The sequence below is a fragment of the Marmota monax genome, unplaced genomic scaffold (assembly GCF_021218885.2).
Source record: "Marmota monax isolate L192 unplaced genomic scaffold, Marmota_monax_Labrador192_F-V1.1 WCK01_AAM20220418_F8-fsc00995, whole genome shotgun sequence".
Lineage (NCBI taxonomy): Eukaryota > Metazoa > Chordata > Mammalia > Rodentia > Sciuridae > Marmota > Marmota monax.
In genome coordinates, this window is record NW_026694852.1 from 55,116 (window position 1) to 73,417 (window position 18,302).

General features: G+C 45.7%; 2 protein-coding genes across 2 annotated transcripts; one reads left to right on the plus strand and one right to left on the minus strand.

Annotated features, from left to right (window-relative positions):
• The first annotated feature begins 10,180 nt into the window (after positions 1-10,180).
• Positions 10,181-11,130, plus strand: LOC124080438 (mediator of RNA polymerase II transcription subunit 7). The gene has a single exon (XM_046426353.2). It carries the CDS (start codon positions 10,215-10,217, stop codon positions 10,914-10,916), a length of 702 nt encoding a protein of 233 aa, XP_046282309.1. The 5' UTR covers positions 10,181-10,214; the 3' UTR covers positions 10,917-11,130.
• A 4,797-nt stretch (positions 11,131-15,927) lies between these two features.
• Arl4d (ADP ribosylation factor like GTPase 4D) lies at positions 15,928-17,915 on the minus strand. The gene is made up of 2 exons (XM_046426352.2): positions 17,801-17,915; positions 15,928-17,214 (listed from the first exon to the last, which is right to left on the minus strand). Exon 2 carries the CDS (start codon positions 17,111-17,113, stop codon positions 16,511-16,513), a length of 603 nt encoding a protein of 200 aa, XP_046282308.1. The 5' UTR covers positions 17,114-17,214; positions 17,801-17,915; the 3' UTR covers positions 15,928-16,510.
• Positions 17,916-18,302: the final 387 nt, after the last annotated feature.

Here is an 18,302-nt window from a genome sequence, read left to right on the forward strand (position 1 = left end):
ATGCATGGACTTGGTCTTCCTGACCTGGCATGATCGGCTGAGACAACACAAGTGAAAGTGTTTCGCCTACCTTGTGGGTCAGAATGTATGATCAATAAATTTTAGCGGAATGGACTACTAGTAAGTGAAGAATCTTGAATAGGAGCCAGACATGGTGGGGCACATCTGTAATCCCACTGATTTGGGACATTAAGGCAGGAGAATTGCAAGCTCCAGACCAACCTCTGCAATTTAGCAAGACCCTATCTCAAAATAAAAATAAAAGTCTGGTGTTGGGGTTGTGGCTCAGAGGTAGAGTGCTCGCCTAGCATGCATGAGGCACTGAGTTTGATCCTCAGCACCATGTGAAAATAAAATAAAGATATTGTGTCCATCTATAAGTAAAAAAACAAATATTTTTAAAAGTAAATAAATAAAGGTCTGGTGTGGTGGAGCATGCCTGAAATCCCAGCAGCTCAGGGAGGCTGAAGCAGAAGGACAGAGAATTCAAAGCCAGAGCTGGGGAGATAGCTCAGGTGGTAGAGTGCTTGCCTCACATGCACAAGGCCCTGGGTTCAATCCCCAGCACCACCAAAAAAAAAAAAAAAAAAAAAAAACCTGAAAATTCAAAGCCAGCCTCAGCAACTTAGCAACGCCCTAAGCAATTTGGCAAGACCCTGTCTCTAAATAAAAGACAAAAAAAAAAAAAAAAAGGATGGGAATGTGGCCAGTGGTTAGGTGCCCCTGGGTTCAATTCCCCAGTAACTAACTAAATAAATAAATAAAAATTTAAAAAATATGGGGCTAGGGTTGTGGCTTAGCAGTAGAGCGCTTGTCTAGCAAATGTGAGGTCCTGGGCTGGATCCTCAGCACCACATAAAAATAAATGTATTGTGTCCAACCACAACTAAAAAATAAATATTATAAATAAATAAATACAAAGTTCTGGGGATATATCTCAGTTGTAGAGAACCTTCTTAGTGTGAGTAAGGTGGAGCCCTGAGTTTGTTCCCTGCACTGCATTAAAAATAATAATAATGATAATCATTTAATCTAATGTTTTGCTTCCAAACCACAATTATTGCCATGTCCCTCTTTCTTTCAAAACTTTCTATACCTTTGTCTCTTGATCCTGATAATTGGGAAGTCCTTCTAAAGGGCATCCCCATGGGGCTGGGGAAGTGGCTCAAGCGGTAGTGCGCTCGCCTGGCATGCGTGCGGCCCGGGTTCGATCCTCAGCACCACATACAAACAAAGATGTTGTGTCCGCCGAGAACTAAAAAAATAAATAAATAAATATTAAAATTCTCTCTCTCTCTCTCTCTCCTCTCTCATTCTCTCTTTAAAAAAAAAATAAAATAAAAATAAAGGGCATCCCCATTCCTCCTATCATGATTTCTCCCTTTCCAGCCCAGTCTCAATTGTCTTGCTCATTATATTCAGCAATGGTTTACCCTGTCTCCCTGCCTCCTACATACTCCCTTGTCTGATATTTTTAAGCTGTTTTATTTTCAGACAGTCTTCGTCACTACCATCAGCTGCCTATTTGAGGTATTTTCATCAAATATTGTATTTGTGTAATTAAACCATAACTTTCTGTAGATGAAAGCAATGGCACAAATTATTCCAAAATAATACACTTAAAAGATTGCTAATTGTCTTGGGAAGTTGCTTTGATCCTTACGTCTAAATATACCTGTGTTAGATATTCTAAAAATGAAATTCAAGCAAAATGGCCATAGTGGAGGGAACTGATATAAGAGGAACTTGCCTAGAAACTGCCTAATTGTTCCATCCCATCAGCAAGGCACCCAGCCTTCTATTCATCTTTCTCTCCACCCTTCCAGCCATTCATCTATCTTCCAATCCACCCATCTTCAAACTCCATCCATCTGTCCACCTATTTATCCATCCATCTATCTGTCTTCTCTGTGCCAGACACCTCACTAGCTGCCAAGGGATATGAAAATAAGTGGGACTTAGAAGCAAGAATCTTTCTGTCCAGATGGGGAAAAGACCCTGGATTAAAAATAACTCTGCCTGCCAGGCACAGTGACACACACCTATAATCCCTGCAACTAGGAGGGCTGATGCAAGAGCATTGCAAATTCAAGGTCAGCTTCTGTAATTTAGTAAAACTATCTCAAAACAAAAAGTAGGGCTTGGGCTATAGCTCAGGGGCAGAGTGCTTGCCTAGCATGTGTGAGGCACTGGGTTCAATCCTTAGCATCACATAAAAAAAACTAAACCAATAAAGGCATGCTGTCTATCTACAACTATAAAAAAAAAGTGGTTTTTTTTTTAATAAAAAAAATTTCAGTAAATAAATAAATAAATAAAAAGGACTGGGAATGTAGCTCAGTGGTAGAGTGATCCTGGTTTCAATCCCTAGTACCAAGAAAAACCCCCCCCAAAAAAACCCCAAAAAACATTGCCTGATAAGTGCTTAACAAGAATTAGAAGAGCAGGCCCATCTCTTTCTAGAGAAATCAGGGAAGGCTTCACAAGAGAGTGTTTTGAAGGAGATTTGGATGTGGACCATTTTATCTCTCACCAAGATACAGGACATGGAGGCAAAATTTAACCCCTTATACAGACCACTCTTGGGCATAGTAATCTATCTGCTGGACTTCAAACCACAACTATCCTGGCCTCAGTATCTTCATCAATAGATCAAAGCAGTTGTAACCATGGCTTTCACGCTATGCTCCATTGAACCTAGGACAACCAACTGCTCCCATATGCTCAGGTTCCAGGAATTTCTTGGGATGCAGGACTTCCTTTCACCACCACCACCATCACCACCATCATCACCACCATCACCACTCTGCCCCTTGCTGTACTGGAGATGAAACCCAGGGGAGCTCTAGCACTAAACTACCTCCCAAGCCCATTCATTCATTCATTCATTCATTCATTCATTCGTACCAAGGATTGAACTCAGGGGCACTTAACCACTGAGCCACATCCCCAGCCCTTTTTTTGTATTTTATTTAGAGACAGGGTCTCACTGAGTTGCTTAGGTCCTGCTAAATTGCTGAGGCTGGCTTTGAATTCATGATCCTCCTGCCTCAGCCTCCAGAGCCTTTGGGATTACAGGTGTGTACCACTGTGCCTGACTGTTTTTAATTTTGAAACAGGGTCTCACTAAGTTGCCAAGGATGGCCTTAACTGTGTAATCCTCCTGTTTCAGATACCTGAGTCACTAGGATTACTGGTATATGCCACCATGCCCAGTGGGCACAGGACTTTCAATGCTAAAACTGAGCAAAGCAGGACAAGTTGGTCATCCTAAGTGAACCTTACAGGTATCACAGGCAGGCCACTGAACAGGGGGTATAAGAGGCAGGAAACAAGGAAGAGGCTAGTCCAGTGGGCCCAAAGTCCCCAATTCTACTTTGTGTGTATGTGTATGTATACTGGGGACTGAACTCAGGGGTACTTTACCACTGAGCTACATCCCCAGACCTTTTTATTTTTTATTTTGAGACAGAATCTCATTAAATTGCTGAGGCTGGCCTTGAATTTATAATCCTCCTGCCTCAGCCTCCCAAGTTGCTGAGATTTTAGGCCTGTGCACCACACCCAGACCCTTTGGTTTCTTTCTTTCCCTCCCTCCCCTTCCCCCACCCCCTCTGAGTTTGTTTGAAAGCCTTTGACTGAAATCCCTAGCACCCAAATCAACCTATAAGAAGGCATCCTTCATTTGATACTGTCCTCATTCTCCATATCAGTCAGTACCTCTTATTATGAAATTATATCTTTAGAGGTAAGTGGAGGTTCAATCAGCTGGCCTAAAGAACTACCTCTTGTTTGGGGCTAGGGCACAATGCTCAGAGGTGTAATCAAAAGATCCATAGGTCCTTGTCCTTGATACCAATTCAATAACAAAGACGAGGTCTTGAGAAAAAGGAAAAAGAAGGTTTATTGCTTTGTTAGCAAAGGAAAAACAGGGGATTCCTGCCCCAAAGGCTGTGAGTCTACCCAGCCATAGAAATAGGGAGCTTTTACAGAAATGATTCAGAGAAAATGAGATTAGGGAGAAGTTTAGGGAAAAGAAGATCATGTAAGTTTCAAAGCCACAAGGGATATAGTCAAAACATCAAGTGAACCCCTCTTACAAGGGGACCAAGAGAAAGAGTTGGAAACAACACCCGGCTCCCCCTCCTACCCCAGATCCCTTGGAAATTCTAATTGAGGCCTGTCACAGAGAGAGAAGCCAGCTGCAAATTGCATTCATCAACGAATTACAGCAATTACAGCTCTAGCCCCAGCCTAATGGGGGTGACACATCCAGTCAAGCAGTCCCTTCTCCTGATTCAGAGATGCCAAACGCTTTGGGCTGCCAGGGTCATTTTCCCCATACAGACTCCAGACTCTATCCTAAGTCTGTCCTTGACCTTCAGACAATACATGAGGGAGCTGGGGCTCCCTAAATCTTCAAAAGTCCTTCAAGGCACATCTCTGGACAATTATTGAAGTTTAACAAATGATCCAGGCTCAAAGTCCACTGCTGTGTTTTAAATTGAATTTTCTCTAGATCTGGTCCTTGGTGGGATTGATTTACTGGCACTTTGAGAACCAGCTGAAAATTCCTTGTTGGCATAGGACCAGCTCAACTCCTCCATCCTTCCTGCCCACCCTGACAACACTGGGCCCAGGCTGGGGTGAGGTTCACATGAAACCTGTGGAGGTGTAGTTTAAGTGTCACCTCCCAGGAGGATAGGTGTGTGATCACCCACATCTGTCCATAGCTTCTTCCTCACTCCCCTCCCTGGAGCCAGCAGCTCTGGTTTCAACAATGTGAGGGTGTGTGTGTGTGCACGCGCGCACGCACATACACACCTGCGCACATGTACACATGTGTGTGTGTCTATGGGGCATACCACAGGACATCTAAATGTTAGAACAAAAAGATGGGGAGGGTGTGACACTAAACTGTTTGATCTTGGGTGTAAAAGAGCAGCCAAATGCCCTCAAAGAACTTTTTTTCCTGTCTTTCTCTTGCTGTTTTTCCTTAGGATTCTGGCACCTGTACAAATAGGGCTGTGCCAGAAGAAAAGGAACGTTCAGAGGCCAGCCTCCCACCCCAGCCCCACCCCAAACAATCATCTCTTCTGCTCTCCCACCCTTGATTGATTTTGGGAGGAGACAGGGAAAGGAGGTGTCTCTTCTGTTCTGAAGCTTCTAAGGAAGCCAGCCTAGGCGCACCCTTCCCCTTCCAGGGAATGTATCCTGTGATGTTTAAGTAGGAGTGAAGCCTTCAGAATGAATTCCTCTTGAACTGTCCCTTCTCCAGGAAGTGGGGCTGGATACACCCAGTAAAGGGAAAGCACAAGAGAAGGGTTAGTGTCAGACGTCCCTGGGACACTAAAGCCCTCTGCCTAGAGGCTCAAGGACCCATCAGCAAGAAATGATTCTTGGCCTGTGTGGTGGCACACGCCTGTAATCCCAGTGGCTCTGGAGGAGGCAGGAAGATCACGAGTTCAAAGCCAGCCTCAGCCACTTAGTGAGGCACTAAGCAACTCAGTGAGAACTTGTCTCTGAATAAAATACAAAATAGGGCTGGGGATGTGGCTCAGTGGTTGAGAGCCCCTGAGTTTAATTCCAGATATCCCCCCCACCCCGCAAAAAAAAAAAAAAAAAAAGAAATGACTCTATACTCCAGTTCCCTGTAGGATCTCAAAGAAGTGCATGGTTTCATCCTGAATATCTTCCTGATAAACCTCAAGAAAGACAAGGCAGGTTTGGAGGCAGGAACTAAAGTCAGGGGCAGGGAGGGGTGGGAGAGACAAAGAAATGTATGAAAGGAGAAACAAGGTGGGACAAGGACAGATAAGAGTTGAGGCCAGGCCTAGAGTGAGAGTAGAAAGAGGACTGCATTTCCACACACGAGAGCAATCAGGAGTGTGGCTTGCCCAGGTCAGCTTGCTTATCTCGGGCTACACCCTGGGTAGATGCCCTTAATGCTCCACCCAAATCTGTACTGGTTGAGTGCTGGCTGCCAGGGGTTTCCCTTCTCTGGATACTTGCCCTTGCCTAGAGGACACCCAGAGCAACCAACAGCCAGTCAGCTGACCGAGTCATAAATGACCAGCCTCCCTGCTGAGATTCTGTCTGGGATGTATTCTCAGAGCTTCTGCAAACCCAAACCAGGTTCCACTGTGAAATATCCTCTTATCTAGCTCCTCTTCTGCCCTGTCCAGCTTCTTTCCCTATTCTTCTCCTGAGGGTCTGCCCGTCCATAAACCATGTAGCCCCAGTCTCAGTCTGTGTCCAGGAAACCCGATCTAAGACATTTTTTGTACGTGTGTGTATGCTGAAGATGGCATCCAGGGCCTTGGGAATGCTAAGCATGTGCTCTACCACTGAATACAGCCTCAGCTCTGCTAGGACATTTCTTTGTGTACAAATTACTCCTTGTCTCAAGTGGCTAGGATGGTGTGTCAGGCTCTAATAGACCTTCAGTTTACAATAATGCTAGATACTGTCACCAGCCATCCACGGGCTGTGTGTGTGCGAGCTATGCGCAATTGAGCCTATGAGGGGACTGGTCTAGCCTTATGCCCTTTTTGGGCTCTGCATGTGTGTGTGCCTTTTCTCTTGCTCCACCTTGATCCCAAACAGCACCTGAGATGGGCGTGACTTGCCAAAATGTCAATCAATCTGCTGACCACAAGGCATCACCAAGCAAGACTCCACCCTTTGAAACCCAATCCCCTGCCTTATTTGGGTGGAACTTTCTATGGAATGTCCTTCCCCCCAATAAATAGAGCAGTTCCTGTTGTTCTTACTCTCTTGCTCCACTTGCCCTCTTTTCCAGTGTGGGAGCTAATCTTTGAGGTCACAGAGCCATCCCTGACCCCAGCAATTGAGAAAAAGTTATTTTCATGTTTGTGTGGTTTCTTCGTTTTCATAGTTATCGATACAGCCAACTCCTTTGAACCCAGCCCATCTCGTCAGCCTGGCCAGCTGGCAACAAGATACTATTTGGATTATATATGGTTGATTGAAAGAATAAGTGAGCTGGAATCCGTGGCCCATGCCCATAATACCAGCAGCTCAGGAGGCTGAGGCAGGAGGATCATGCGTTCAAAGCCAGCCTCAACCACTTAGTGACGCCTTAAGCAATTCAGTGAGACCCTGTCTCTAAATAAAATACAAAAAAGGGCTGGGGATAAGCACCCCTGGGTTCAATCCCAGGTTTAAAAAAAATAAATCAGCAAGCGATTGAATTAATGTTCTGGATTGGAGGTAAGTAGATGGGGAATCTATTGTAGGACTGCCCCTCCCTGCCCCACACATACCTGATCTCCATGGCCTCAGTATGTCCTGTCCATATATAGACCTCATGCTTATGTATGTGCAAAGTCAGGGCCAGATAATCCAGTCTGTGGATTAGCCAAGCCCCCAGCTGGTGTCTTCCCCCTAGTATGGCCTCCCTGGGCCCTCCCTCTGCTCTGGTACTTTTAAGAAAGCAACAAGATGAAAACTCAACAGACACAGTTGCTGCTGCTTCAGCAGTCTGATGAAAGATTAGAAACTAGTGAAATAATGTTAGGAATTTTCTGAGGATTCTAGTTATCATATAGTAGAGTTGATAGTTGTTTGTAGAGTGAAAATATCCCAAATGAAGCTAAAAAATTCACCTGCTGAGTAACCAGGTTTGGATCATTGAGAACCATAGTTTAGTAATGCCTGAAAATAGTTCAAGATATGCAAAGTCCTTTCCTATCCTGAAAGCTGTACAGGAAGGGGAGTAGGCAGATCTTTCAGGTTTTTCAGTCCTATCAAGAAGGCCTTCCTGGCTGGGCACACTGGTGCTCACCTGGAATCTCAGCTACTTGGGAAGATGAGGCAGGAAGATGGCAAATTCCAGCTTGGCTTCAGCAATTTAGCAAGACCCTGCCTCAAAATAAAAAGGGATGGGGATGTAACTCAGTGGCAAAGTGCCCCTGGGTTCAATCCCCAGTATGAAGAAAGAAGAATCTGCCCTTGTTCCAGACTCCTGCACTTTTGGTCTGTTTCTCTTCTGATATTAGAAGAAAAGAAAAACAACAGATCTTTCCTTCTTTTAGCCATAATGTTTCCTCCCTCCAAATATGTGGACCTAACAATTAGAATGTGAGCCAGGTGTGGTGGTGCACACTTATAATCCCAACTACTTGGGAGGCTGAGGCAGGAGACCAGCCTGGGCAATTTAGGGAGACTCTGTCTCAAAATTTAAAAATAAAGCGGGGGGATCTGGGTATGTGGCTCAGTGGTAGAATACCCTGGGTTCAATTCCCATTACCAGAAATTAAAAATAGGAAAAGGAAATTGAATGTGATTTGGCCAGATTACAGTGGTGCACACCTGTAATTCCAGCTGCTTTGGGGGCCAAGGGAGATCCCAAGTTTCAACTAACCTGGGCAGTTTAGCAAGACCTTGTTTCAAATTAAATTTTTTAAGAAGGACTGGGGTTGTAGCTCAGCAGTAGAGTGCTTGCCTAGCATGTGCAAAGCCCTGGGTTCAATTTTCAAAATCACCAGAAAAGTAAAGGAATAATGTAATCCACAAGTTTAATTTCAATTTCTGACAGCCATATTATTATTATTATTATTATTATTATTTTAACAAGGATTAAAACCAGGGGCACTTGATTACTGAGCAACATTCCCCAGCCCTTTTTATTTTTTTTTTTATTTTGAGACAGGATCTTTTTAGCTCCTGTGGGGTCTTGTTAAATTGTGGTGGCTGGCTTTGAACTTGCAATCCTCCTGCTTCAGCCTCCTGAGTCACTGGGATTACAGGTGTACACTACTGAGTCCAGCTTGCCAGCCACATTCTTTAAAGATTAAAAAGAAATAGGTGAAACTAACTTTAATAAAAGTATTTTACTTCACTCAGTATAACAAAAAATTATGTCAATATATAAACAATGCAAAAAAGTATTGAGATATTTTATATTCTTTTTTTGTACTGCATGCCCAATATCTGTTGTGTATTTTACATGTACAGTGTCTCTCAGTTTAGACCAGCTACATTCCCTGTGGTGTTGCCATGTGTAGCTTGTGGCTGCCATGTTGGATAACAGGTCTTGACCTTGGGTGTTCCTTCCTAGATACCTATCCTATACCCTGCTCCTCTAGGGTGGGAAAGAGAGAATGGAAATCTAGATAAACCTGGACTGTCTTCAGATGACAGTAGGAGTAGCTGGGGAGGGGAGTGGTAGACAGTCTCTGGGGAGTGTCCTAGGCCAGATAATTACTGGGAAGGGAAGAATGAAACTGTGCCTATTAACCTTCAGGCTCACGTCTTTCCTCCTGAGCGGTAGGTAGGCAGGGCCAGAAAAGTGCTCCTAAGCCCAGGGTGCTCCAAGTCCCTCATTAATCAAGATACTTCATTCTGGATCCAAGTTGTCTTTTCCTCACCTCCTCCAGGAAGCCTTCTGGGATACAGTGTAGAAACTGACTAAATGGCTCCCTTTCTTGAGGAAGCTATTTATAAACCAAATCCACATCCTTACCCCCACCCTCCAACCCTCTAATGTCCCATGGATATGTGATGAGCACCTACTTTGTACCTGCATATAGAGTAGTGAACAAAATAAATGAGGCCCACCCTACAGAATAGATAAGTTGGTGAAGACAGACAGACAGTAAATAAACTTAAAGCAGCTGGGTCTGGTGGCTCACGCCTGAAATTCCAGCAGCTTGGGCTGAGGAAGGAAGACCATGAGTTCAAAGTCAGCTTCAGCAACAGCGAGGTGCTAAGCAACTCAGTGAGACCCTGTCTCTAAATAAAGTACAAAATAGGGCTGGGGATGTGGCTCAGTGGTTGAACGCCCCTGGTACAACCCCCTCCCCCCCCAAAAAAAAAAAAAAAACTTAAAGCAAAGCAAGTAAGGTCATTGCAGAGATTGATAAGGGAAGAAAGACCATTCAAGAGTTCTCCGTGCCAACCTGGTGCTGATGACAACAGAAAGTGAACCAGAAAAGATCTGATATTGTCCATTCAACCCCACCTCTGTACAGATGGGTAAACTAAGGCCAGTAGACTAGGAATGGCTTGGTCAAGGTCACATAAGTTGGTGGCCAAGCCAGATCTTATCCTTTTGTTGCTTTGTGGGTTATTTTCTGGGGTGCTGCTGGTCAGACTGGTGGTTCTGTTTCTCTCCATTAGGTTGGGAGAGCTCCAGAGAAATGTGTAAGCAGCTTGAGTAAACCAAGAGCTGAAGTTCTTGATCTTTCACAATGGGTGAACCACAACAAGTGAGTGCACTTCCACCACCTCCGATGCAGTACATCAAGGAATATACAGATGAAAATATTCAGGAGGGCTTAGCTCCCAAGCCACCTCCTCCAATTAAAGACAGTTATATGATGTTTGGCAACCAGTTCCAGTGTGATGACCTTATCATCCGCCCTTTGGAAAGTCAGGGCATTGAACGCCTTCATCCTATGCAGTTTGATCACAAGAAGGAACTGAGAAAACTCAATATGTCTATCCTTATTAATTTCTTGGACCTTTTAGATATCTTGATAAGGAGCCCTGGGAGTATAAAACGGGAAGAGAAGCTAGAAGATCTTAAACTGCTATTTGTACATGTGCATCATCTTATAAATGAATATCGACCCCACCAAGCAAGAGAGACCTTGAGAGTCATGATGGAGGTCCAGAAACGTCAACGGCTTGAAACAGCTGAGAGGTTTCAGAAGCACCTGGAACGAGTAATTGAGATGATTCAAAATTGTTTGGCTTCCTTGCCTGATGATTTACCTCATTCTGAAGCAGGAATGAGAGTAAAAACTGAGCCAATGGATGCTGATGATAGCAATAATTGTACTGGACAGAATGAACAACAGAGAGAAAATTCAGTTCATAGAAGGGACCAGATTATAGAGAAAGATGCTGCTTTGTGTGTTCTAATTGACGAAATGAATGAAAGACCATGAAGGGTATTTTTCTTCTTTTTTTATTTTGTTAAATAGCATCATATATTCCTCTCTTTTGGACAGTCTTAAAACAGGTATAACTAAAATATAAAGGAATTTGTTTTTCTTGACTCCAGTTTTTCAATGATGAGATGCCATAGGCAGAATTTCACTGTGTAACAAGCGTAGGTGAATGAGTACACCTGTATTAAAAATAATCACCTTAAAATGCAAAGTGTTTGCTGTTGTGTGGGATATTCTGATTTTTGGAGTTGCAGTAAAATTTTGAAGATATTCTTAAAAAAAATGTGTAAGCAGTTTTGCCTTCTCTCTAAGGATAAGCATCTGGAATGGAACGCAATAGATGATTTTATAAAAACAAACACAACTCAAAGCAGAAAACCCTACTTTTGACAAGTTTTCAAAAGCCAGCTGTCATCTCTACCCTCCTCCAAGGAACATTCCACCAGATTTACTAGGGGCTGCAAACAAGATAAAGCCTTCTGCTTCTCCACCTCTCTATCTCCCTACCTCCCCCACTCTACTGAGGACAGGAATACACCCAGGACTAACCCGGGAGCTGGAATGAATCAGAGAGGTCATGCCCTGAACATCCCAGAGTGGACCAGGAACCTGATCCTTGGAGCTTCTGCTTCCTGTTCCAGGAGTCCATGAGCTAAAGCAGTTGGTGGGCACCCCCACCAGAGGGGGCAGGGGATTGTCCTAGGAGGGGTTCAGGGCTTCCACAGCCATCCTCCTTCTCCCTCTTCCCTTCTGAGCCTGCACTCCTTGTGTCAGCTCCACTCCCTCCCTGAACCAAGTCCTGGGAATTTATTTCAGGACTTGTTTCGCCCACTCTCCCTGACTTCTGTGACAAGCTCAGAGCTAGGGAGTCCTCGCCATCTGCCTACCTCCACCACCAGCCAGGCAGCTCCCAGTGGTACTCAATCCCTTGGCTGGGAAAGTGAGCCCAAGCTTGCTCCCCAATCAAGCAAATCCTCTACAAGTTGCTGGTGATTTTACTTCTTACCTCCCCAAAAGCAAGGGCACTATGGTGCCTACCCCACCGCATACACACAGCTCACTGTAAAGAGGCTTCGGCATCAGCCAATGGGGAGTGACAAAGCTCTGTTTAACTTTGGGCTCCTGTCAGACCTTCTCACACAAACACATAAACTTTAGCAATATCAATGAAAGCTTTAAATATGTAAACCTTTGACACAACAATTACTCTTCTAGGACTTTATCTTACAGGAAGTTGTCTCTAAGTGTACAAAGAAATATGTGCAAGAAGATTCATGCTTCATCCACTTTGAATTCAAAAGAGGATTTAATTAATAAATGATGATACATTTTCACAACAGAATCTCATGTGGTCGGGCTGGGATTGTGGCTCAGCAGTAGAGCGCTTGCCTCGCACACGGGGGTGGGACCTGGGTTCGATCCTCAGCACCACATAAAAATAAAGGTAGGGGCTGGGGATGTGGCTCAAGCGGTAGAGCGCTCGCCTGGCATGCGTGCGGCCCGGGTTCGATCCTCAGCACCACATACAAACAAAGATGTTGTGTCTGCCGAAAACTAGAAAATAAATATTAAAAATAAAATAAAAATAAAGGTATTGTGTTGTGTCCATCTACATCCCCCAAATAAATAAATATTTTAAAAAAGAATCTCATGTGGTCATCAAAAAGAATACAAAAGAGGAACTGGGATTGTCATTCAGCAGTAGAGTGCTCACCTAACACATGTGAGGCACTGGTTCAATCCTCAGCACCATATAAAAATAAATAAATATATGTCCAACTGCAACTAAAAATATATATTCATAAAAAACCACAAAAGAAAAATCTACATGTCCTGTCAGTGAATCATATTCAAGATATAAATGAAAAAAGCAAGACTGTACAAAAGTACATCTTATATAATCCTATGTGTGTTATTATAGACATTCCTTTTTTGTATATGCAGAGAAAAAAGTATCTGGAAAGATATATAAAAACCTGTTCACAGTGGTTAGTTCTGAAGTTTAGATTAAGGGGTCTCTCCATTTTCTTTTCTCTTTTTTTTTCCCCAGAGGCACAAAGATTTATTTAGGAAAGGAGATACACATTCAAGAGAGAATGCTGGTCATCTTAAGGGTAAGAAGCTTTTGGGGTGAAACAAGGAATACATCTCCAGAGGGAGAGACTTATTTTCCTATTTTCTGATTTTACATTTCTTTCACAATAAAGACCTACTGCTTTTGTAAATAAAGGGAACAGGACAATTAAAAAAAAAAAATAGGAGTAGGGCCAAGGGCAGAACTCAGTGATAGAGAATATTCCTCCTAGTATGTAGAAGTCATGGGTTCAATCCTCAGCACCAAAATAAATAACTTTTTAAAATTTTAAAGGACTTAAGAATGAATACCCTTGTCCTCTTCTAATTCAGCCAGGGTAGGAAGTCCAATGATATCTGCCCACAAACTCCCTAGCAGATGGTCTTGGAAATGAAGCATGGCTAGACAGCCCACCCCTTCCAGCCAATGCTGGCCTGGGCCTCTCTTTCTGCCTCCACTGTTCTCCTTCCACAGCCTACTGGCTCCCCTTTAAAACAGAACCATTCTGGAGAATAGGCTTAAGAAAGAAATGAATGATACAAGGTCAGTATGAAAGGAGGGTGGGAACTTCAGGGCAGATTTGAGGCCAGAGCCCTGTTGGGCTGCAGAGATAAAGCTCCCACTCTCCAGGAAGGGAGTAGGGGAACCCAAGGTTGACCCTTAATCTAATCAAGGAGAGGGAAGAGGGAGGGAGGGAGCAATCAGAGCTCGGAAATGCTGGACTTGTCTCCCACCTCCTGTCGCCTGTCCCGGGAGAACAAAGAACTGGCCTGGGAGCAAGGATCTGGATGCACCACTAAGTAGCTGTGTGTCCTGTTCATGTCACTGCTGGCTCTGAATCTAGAGACCTCTTCTCCCTTCTTCTTTCTTCTCTCCTCCTTGAGCTTGGGCAGCAAAGGGAAGACTGGAAGGAGCATGAGAAAGAGGGGAACCGCTGCTACCTTTTCCCTTAGGTAGAGGGACTCCAGCAAGGGATGGCATTCATAGAAAATTCCTTCCATCTGGATTTTATGTTCAAACCTGCAAGGAAATGGGGAGGAGCCGAGGGGCCTGTTCTGAAGGGAATTCCAATTTGGCCTGCAGGTTTCCTTCAGTTCCATAGTCATCGAGCTCCTGTCACCACTCCTGGTCCCCCAGAAACTCTCCTCAGCACTCATCTCTCCTCAGCACTCATATCAGAGACTATTACTTAAGAGGAAGCTGGGACAAGGGAACTACAACCTTTCCCCAACCCTGCCCAACTCTGTTGGACCAGGATTCCTAGCTGCCCTGGGGCTGGGGCATGGGGAAGCAGATTCTAGTTCTAACCAGATTGGAAGGGGAGATGGTTGGCATAGCCAGTACAGAAGCTAACACCTTGGAGGCCCCTCTGCTAGGAATGGGAGAATACATCTGCATGTCTTTCCCCCATATCAAGAACAAGAGCCCTTGGTTCCCTGTTGACTATAAATGAGAAAGAAAAAAAAATGTATACATATCCTTGAAGATTCTGAGACAAAGGAACAGAATTGGAGAGGAGGGGGAAGATCTTCCAGCAGGACAGATCTTTCTTGCCACATCCTTCCCAGCCTGCACTAGGGCCTTGTATTGTTCCTGGGCTAGAAGGCTCTGCCCCAGAGGCTGGGAGAGATTAGTCACAGGTGTATATCAGGGAGGCCAGGTAGCACAAGTCCCTGGCAGAACTAGTCCCGTAGCTGTCAAGCAGTACCCAGTGCTGAGGCACACTTGAGCACCCTTCTGGATCAATGCACATTCACCCCCATCCTGCCAGCTAGAGTTCTGGAGTGGGGGATCTAAATGGGCCCAGATTCAGCAGCAAAGCTCAGCTTCTGGCAGTCCTGTGTGGGAAGAAGCAAATTCTCAGGAAGTCTCCCTTACAACAGAGAGATTGCCAGCACCTTTCCCCCCTCCCCAGCCCTTTTATCTGATTCTGGAACAGGAACTGAATGTACCTTAGGGATCAGTCACGTTTGCACAAAGGGTGGGAATAAGAAGGAGAATGGGGGGGGGCCTGGGGGGCTACCCTGGGATCCCATGTTTGCACAAAGGGTGGGGGCAAGACAGGGGATAGGGGCTGGGGGACTGGAAAGAAATGCTCAGATTTTAATCACCACTCCCACCCAGAAGGATTAGCAGAAGCTAATTGTTTTGCATTATCAGAAACAGCTGGCCCTGGGGCTGATGAGAGGGGACCAACCCCCCACCCATAAATCTCATCAGGGACACTCAGGTACTGGCAACATTAGCATTTTATCCTTACTATCACTAACATTGGTGACCTGTCTTCTCCCTTTCTGTTTCAGAGGGTGGGAGGTGGGGGATGGACAGCTATGGCTCCTTTCATGAGAACTACCTTTCCCATAACTGGAAGACTCAGGCTTACTCATTGGGCCAGCCCAGGCCTCCCAAGCACCAGCAGTGCTGTCACTGCCAGTGAGCTGCAGTCAGCAGGATTAAGCACACTGAGGTGGCTTAAGGCCAAGGAGGAATTACTTTCCATTATCACTGTTTATCTTCCTGGGGAAAAAAAAAGTCAGACTCTGACTACTGGGGAAACAAGGAAGATGGGGAGGCAATGGTTCTTCCAGGAGGAATCCCAAGGTTAAGAACCAAAGACCTGCTCCAACTGACAAAATTTGAAATCAAATCTACAAGGGGCAGCTAGTATCAGGAGCAAGCAGCAGAGGATAAGAGGAGGGGAGGAAATTCAGAGAAATAAGGCGTGATCCCCTAAAACTACAGATATCAGACCAATAGCTGAAGAGTTTTTTCAATTACCCCCTTAACTTTTGCCATCCCTCCCATTAGTGTGTAATTTTTATCAGTGCTTACTTTACCAATTCAGCTGTGAGATCAGCCTCCACCCTCCACCCCATATAGAAATCCTGAACTCTCCCTGGGGCTAGATAAAGAGAGGAAAATGCCAGACCAATATAAGAACTAGAGGCATCAATCTTTAATAACTTACAGGCAAATGCTAAAAAATAGTTAATAATAATACAGAGAACACACATGGCTTATAAAAAGGGTTGTGGATCTACAAATGTGAGGGAGAGATCTTGGTATTTTCACACAGAACAAAAAATAAAGACTATTATGACTGGCATTTCTATAAAAGCAGCTGGGGAACCCTCCAGCTGAAGAAAGGAGAATGGGAAGATAGTTCGCATTCATCCTAAATGCATTCTCAGAACTTTCTACCCCCCCCCAAAAATACATCCAAACAATAAGCTAGAGAAGGAAAACAAGAAACAAGCTCGAGGTAGAGTCAGCATTTACATTTGTCTCCAATCTTGCAGCCCCTACTTCTCCAGAGGAGAGAATAAAGGAGATATGTGCAACAACATCCCCTCTCCCATCCCGTCCCCCAGTGTGGCACCAAAACAGGACCCCCTTGATCCTTAGTCCTTCATTAAGGTGAACAGATCCTGCACTCTGGGCTGACCAAGAGGTCACAGGCCCTGCCTGGCTATCCAAGTGTACAGACCCCTAGTACATGGGGAGGAACAGCCTCAGGTCACCGTCTCTTCTTGCTTGCCCGGGCCACCTTCTTCCTCTTGAGGATCATCTCATACAAGCGCTCAAGGCCTGGCTGCAAGCCCAGCCCATCCACAGCACTGCAGCCCTGCACGTGGGTGAGCGTGGCAGCTGCCAGCTCACGGACTGCCAGCCTCTTCTCCACCTCTGCTGCGCTGAGTGCCCCAGGCTGGTCCTGCTTGTTGGCCAGCACCAGGACGGGAACCCCCTGATTGTCTGAAGCCCGACTGATTCGATGCAACTCCACCTTGGCCTCTTCTAGTCGCTCAGTCTCTGCAGCATCTACTACAAACACCAGCCCATCTGTCCGGCGGGTGTAGGAGCGCCAAAGTGGTCGCAGCTTCTCCTGACCCCCAACATCCCATACTTGGAAGGTGATTCCGCGGGAGCCCCCCAAGGGCACCCGGATCTTCTCAGTGTTGAAACCTTTTGTGGGGACGGTCTGAACAAACTCCTTGAACTTGAGGCGGTAAAGGAGGGAGGTTTTTCCTGCTGAGTCCAGCCCGATGACTACAACATGCAGGGCCTGGAAGTGGGGCAAGAAGGAGGCGGTGGGCGCCATCTCAGTCAAATGGTTCCCCATTCTGAACTAAGGGGCAGGTCAGAACTAAGGAGTAGGTCTCGGCTCTCAGTTGAAGGAGGAGGCCTTGAAACTGCAGGCCAGGGGAAGCACAGCTGGGTTATCTAAACAGGGAAAGGTCATGGGAGGGGAAGAAAAAAAAAAAGACGTTTAGCAATTAACATACAACTTGCAACTTCTTGATCCTTTCCTTAACCCACCCTTTTGAAAATTCCTTTCATTTACTTATACATTTTTTTTAAGCAATTGCAGATGTTTAACAGGGGTGTGCCCCACTCGCTAGGGGCCCTAGGAGGCGATGAGACCCAGAGAAAACCTCAGGTCCCAGGATACTCAGGTGAGGGGTGAGGACTAGATATCCTGGAAGGTCGGCTTCCAAACCTTTTCCCAAGCTTGTAGCAGGGAAGCAGCTGTGTGACCTCCAATCCCCGGCCGAGAATCCTCGCGGAAAAGGAAAACTCGGGAAGTGCTCCCAAAATAAGTTCGCGTGCGAGCGCTCCCTGAGACGCGAGACGGAGTCCCGCTAGCACACGCCTTTCGCGTCCCGGAGCCCCAAGCACGCCCCTTCTTCGCTGTGACCCTCCTGTTCACCAACCATTCTCTGTTCACCACAAGCCATTCTCGACCACTAACACCAGCTCCCCGGAGCCCGCTGAGGGCTGCCTCTGCACGGCCGGAGCACCTCTTTACCTTCAGCTCTCTCCCTGTGCCTTTCTGGGCCAGTCACGGATGCAGCCACAGCACCTTCCTTGGAACAGCCAGCTCAACGCCACCGCGGATTCTGCGGCGCTGGCCTGGGTCTTCGCCTTAAAAACCCTCATGTGACGTCACGAGGAGCGGGCCAATCAGCGGTCCCGCGGCAGCGGGACAAGGCGTGGAGATCCGCGGGTTGCCGCGGTGAAGGCAGGGTGATGAACGTTTACTCAATCCGTGAGCGTTTTATTTGATATTTTCTACCATATTCTCATGTTTGAAATTAAACTCACGGGGTTCAGGATGTAGCTTGCTTTATTGAGCGCTTTCCTGGCGTGGGCGAGGCCCTGGGTTAAATCCCACCACCACTGCCCGCCACCCACGGAAAAAAACTGGAATTAAACCCAGGATTAATCCGGTTCGAAGGTGAGAGGCGAAAAGGAATGCGGCACCGCCTGACTCGAGGGAAGGGAAGGGAATGTCTTAATACTCGCAATAC

What these genes read in the sequence shown, in the direction of transcription:
- LOC124080438 (XM_046426353.2), top strand. Translation starts at nt 10,215, where the DNA reads ATGGGTGAACCACAACAAGTGAGTGCACTTCCACCACCTCCGATGCAG.
- Arl4d (XM_046426352.2), bottom strand. Translation starts at nt 17,113, where the DNA reads ATGGGGAACCATTTGACTGAGATGGCGCCCACCGCCTCCTTCTTGCCC.